Raw genomic sequence first — 3,879 nt, forward strand, 5'->3', positions numbered from 1 at the left:
ATTTGCTTTTGCTGGAATTTCAGAAACAAGTAGATTTGGAGGATTTAGTATGTTAGAAAAAAATATTGTTAAACTGACTTGTTTCACGTTTTGGGGCTTGTAGATGCTGGAAAAACCAAGAAAACCTATCATGTTCTTGTAGTCTGGTTCCCTGACCCCCCTTAAGATGAAACGGAGCAATTAATTCACTTTGGGGAATCGTAAGGTCAGAGAATCAGTCTAGCAGGCTTGTACCCCTTCATTGGTGTGTAATCAATTGCAAAGAAAAGTCAGAATAACTAAATATGAAAAATTAGGAACAGTTGTTGGGAAAAAAGCCAGTTTTCTCCGACGCTGGTCGGCCGACCATCCATGTAGTCGAAGCTTCAGTTTCGATATCAGACTCTCTTTCGCCCGAGACACGAGCAAAGAATCCATTTTCCTTCAGACTGATTTGACCACGTGCACGTGCCAAGCTATTTTACGTCCGCCTGGCCTCTGGCTTGGAAAAACCACTTCACCAACTGAAGTTGTTTCTAGCATTGCTGATTTCAAAGAAACACAGACCGTCGGTGTGTGTCATAATGGCAGTGTTCGGTTATTGCCAATCTTGTAGACGTGTCGCTTGTTGTCGTTGGCCGAGCGTAGATGGTAGACGACAAAGTCCAAGAGATGCATATCGTAAGACGTCACGTAGTGGCAGGAGATGAGGTAGTCGGAGCAACAGCTCGGGCCCTGAAAAAGAAAGCAGAACAGTTAGATGCAGTTTTTGCTGGTGCTGCCCATGCTGCTTCTGCTGTTGCTTGTGCTGCTTGCTGCTGCTATTGTTGCTACTATTTCTATTGTAATGTTATTACTGCTGATGCTATTACTGCTCAGTGATGCTGCTGTTGCATGTATTGTCGCTCCTGTAGCTGTTGCTGCTAACCTGTTTCTCTTGTGGCTGCTGCTGCTCCGCTGCTGCTGCTACTACTACTGTTACTACTGCTGCTGTCGCTGCTGCAATTGCTGCTGTTACTATTTTGTAACACAACTACTGCTATTGCCAATGCTAGGCCTATACTTTCTGCTATTGCCATTTTGTTTGGCTGCTGCTATTACTGTTCTTACAACTGATATCCATGTTTGCAACTACTGTTACTATACTGTTGTTGCTGCTACAGTTGCTGTTGTTCATCTTGCTAATTATTGCCGCGGATCGTACTATGCTGCTACTGTTTCTGGCGCCGTTGTTGCTGATGCTGCTATTATTGCTGCTGCTGATTTAGCGCTGCCGCTGGTGCCACAATGCTGTTGCTCCTGTTGCTGTTGCTATTGTTGTCGAGACCGCTATTATTGCCGCTGCTGTTGCAGCTGCTGACCTGCTGCCGCTACTGTATCTGTTGCTGCAGTTGCTGCTGTTACTGGTTGTGCTTAGTGTTCTTGCTGCCGCAGGCGTGAAGTTATTGATGCTGCGGTTGCCAATGCAGCTGTTGTTATGCAACAACTGAGTTGCTGTCGATCCTGCGTTGCTACTGCTGCTGCTGCTGCTGCTGCTATACAACCTGTTCTTCAGTTTGAATCGCTCGATAGTCTGGAAGCCAAAAGGATTCTTTCTATAGTTTTCTTTTTGAGATGTGAAGTTTTCAAAAGGACTGTTGATCAGAAACTCTATTGTCATTTTGCATTGGTATCGATTCATTGCCCGATAATAAAATTACTGTTGGAAGCTCAAATTCTCAGAATAGTTCTGTTGCTACATGGGCTTATTTAAACAGAAGGCAACAAAGCGTGTATATTATTTACCTGGGTATTTCGTACTTCCTGTACTTGTGATACCAGTCCGGTAAGTGATGTTTACGAAGTCTACAAGGGACAGAGGTAGGAAGCGAGACCTGTTGAGTGAATCCCTGGAATCGCTGCGATCACTTCCAAGGATTGCATGCAGAATCCCATCCCTACATCCTCCGCCTTGTAGTCCTGTTTGCTGCACCGGTAGTTGTCAGCCTCAGCGAACCGCTTCAGGGCTTCCCTGCTCAGCACGTAGCCCGCCCCGCCGCTCATGTAGCCTTGCTTGACGTACGGGGTGAAGTGGTGCCCGTAGTACAGCGGCGCACTACTGTTCTTGTCCCGCAGGAAATAGCGGAGGTTGTCCACGATGACGTAATGTCGTCGTCAGCCTTCATGAACCAATCCGCGTCCTGGAAGTGGTGGCGGTAGACGTATCTGAATGCCGTCCGGGTCTTGTTCCACAGGTAGTCGCGGCCCTCCGACACGTCCAGGCCGATAGCCGGGAACTCCGGGTCGGCCTGGGTGCTCATGTACAGGGTGACGTCACAGCGTGGACCCACGTCTGTTTGACGTGAGTCGCCTTGGGGCGTAACGAGGAGGGTGACGTCATGATCCAACAGAGCACTCGGACTTCCTTTGAATCAGTTGATGGTGCTAACGTCAAAGACCCTTTCAAAAGAGAAGAAAGAAACGTTTTGAGTGTATGGTGGCAAATGCTTTAAGCCATAATAAATTTTGTGGGTGACCCCGGACTCCTAGAGCCTTAAATCTGCAAACACTAAATCGTACCCAATAAACAGTTCCATAACTTTGTACATATTCTACGCGTTGTGTCCACCATGGCAAAATTTCTTGTGTTAGCGAAACAAATCCTTACTACTTGATACTTTTTTAATTTCCTCCAAAATACTCATTTAAAAAGTTTTTAATAAGCAATTAGCAGTTAATTAAAAACCTATATCATACTCGGAAATACTCGGCGGTATCCGATTTGCCGACGAAACGAACTCGGCAAACTTCGGACATTTTCGGAAAAAGGAGGAATTGTCGTGAATATTGGCGTCAATATTGGCGTCAATATTTGCGACATGGAGGCTATGTCGTGAATATTGGCGTCAATATTGGGGTCAATATTGGCGTCAATATTGCGACTTGGGTCCATGTCGTGAATATTGGCGTGAATATTGGCGTCAATATTTGCGACTTGGCTCCATGTCGTGAAGATTGGCGTCAATTTTGGCGTCAATATTTGCGACATGGGGGCCATGTCGTGAATATTGGCGTCAATATATTGGCGTCAATATATATGTGCGATGCCCTTTAAAGCCACCATAGTATGTGTTAGGCCTAGCGGTTTTCACCAAGTGGACTTGGTTATAACTTGGTAGTGTCGGTGACGATATGTTCCCTACGGTTTTGCACAAAGCCATTGTCACAGTTTATACATTGTATCAATGCTACGAGATCAGACCCGGATTTAATCAATTCAACCAGCTGTTTGAAAGGGCTTGCATTCAGCTGTTGGGGAAAGTACTCGCTCTCCGGCACAGTGTGATTTTAAAGTTGGTAGAAGCCCAAAGTATCAATGGTGGGACAGGTGATTTATGCAATAAATCTGAAATTTTAATTACAAACATCAAAAATACTTCTGCTTCTAGCACGGACCAAAAAAAAATGACAGCATAATTATTATGAAACAATATTAAAGCGATTCAATGATAATTAAAAAATAAAAAGAAGAGAAATCGATATTATTGCTAGATGCTTGTCGATCAAATTATTTTGTGAATGGATGTGTTAGCTAGCGGAACAATGTTCCTAGCGAATAAAGTCTAAACTACAATATGGCCCTTATGTGATGACAGAACACTGATCTCCATTATTCTAGTGTATCGTTAGTCTGACCTTATAGGCTATATTAAATTAGGTATCGTACAACAGAAAATAATATTAACATTAACATACAACTTCACGATTGAATGGCCTTATACACAAAGTAATTTTTAAACACACATGTTATCGGTACATTCTTTTGTTTTCATGTTGGTCAGAAAACCAGTATGGTAAAACCATTTTACTCTCACGTGAAAAGTCTTTCAACCCAATATTTTCTAAGATTCCCTTGAGTGA

At 43.7% G+C, this 3,879-nt stretch overlaps 1 protein-coding gene across 1 annotated transcript; it reads right to left on the minus strand.

Moving 5' to 3' along the window:
• Positions 1-558: 558 nt before the first annotated feature.
• LOC115929444 (glycoprotein-N-acetylgalactosamine 3-beta-galactosyltransferase 1-like) lies at positions 559-2,663 on the minus strand. Its single transcript, XM_030998597.1, is given in 7 exon segments — positions 559-706; positions 1,341-1,584; positions 1,765-1,878; positions 1,881-2,126; positions 2,129-2,305; positions 2,308-2,383; positions 2,637-2,663. Coding segments are annotated over 7 exon segments (1,032 nt in total).
• Between the last annotated feature and the right edge of the window lie 1,216 nt (positions 2,664-3,879).

This window comes from Strongylocentrotus purpuratus, unplaced genomic scaffold, assembly GCF_000002235.5.
Source record: "Strongylocentrotus purpuratus isolate Spur 01 unplaced genomic scaffold, Spur_5.0 spur5_contig_116, whole genome shotgun sequence".
In the NCBI taxonomy this organism is placed as follows: domain Eukaryota; kingdom Metazoa; phylum Echinodermata; class Echinoidea; order Camarodonta; family Strongylocentrotidae; genus Strongylocentrotus; species Strongylocentrotus purpuratus.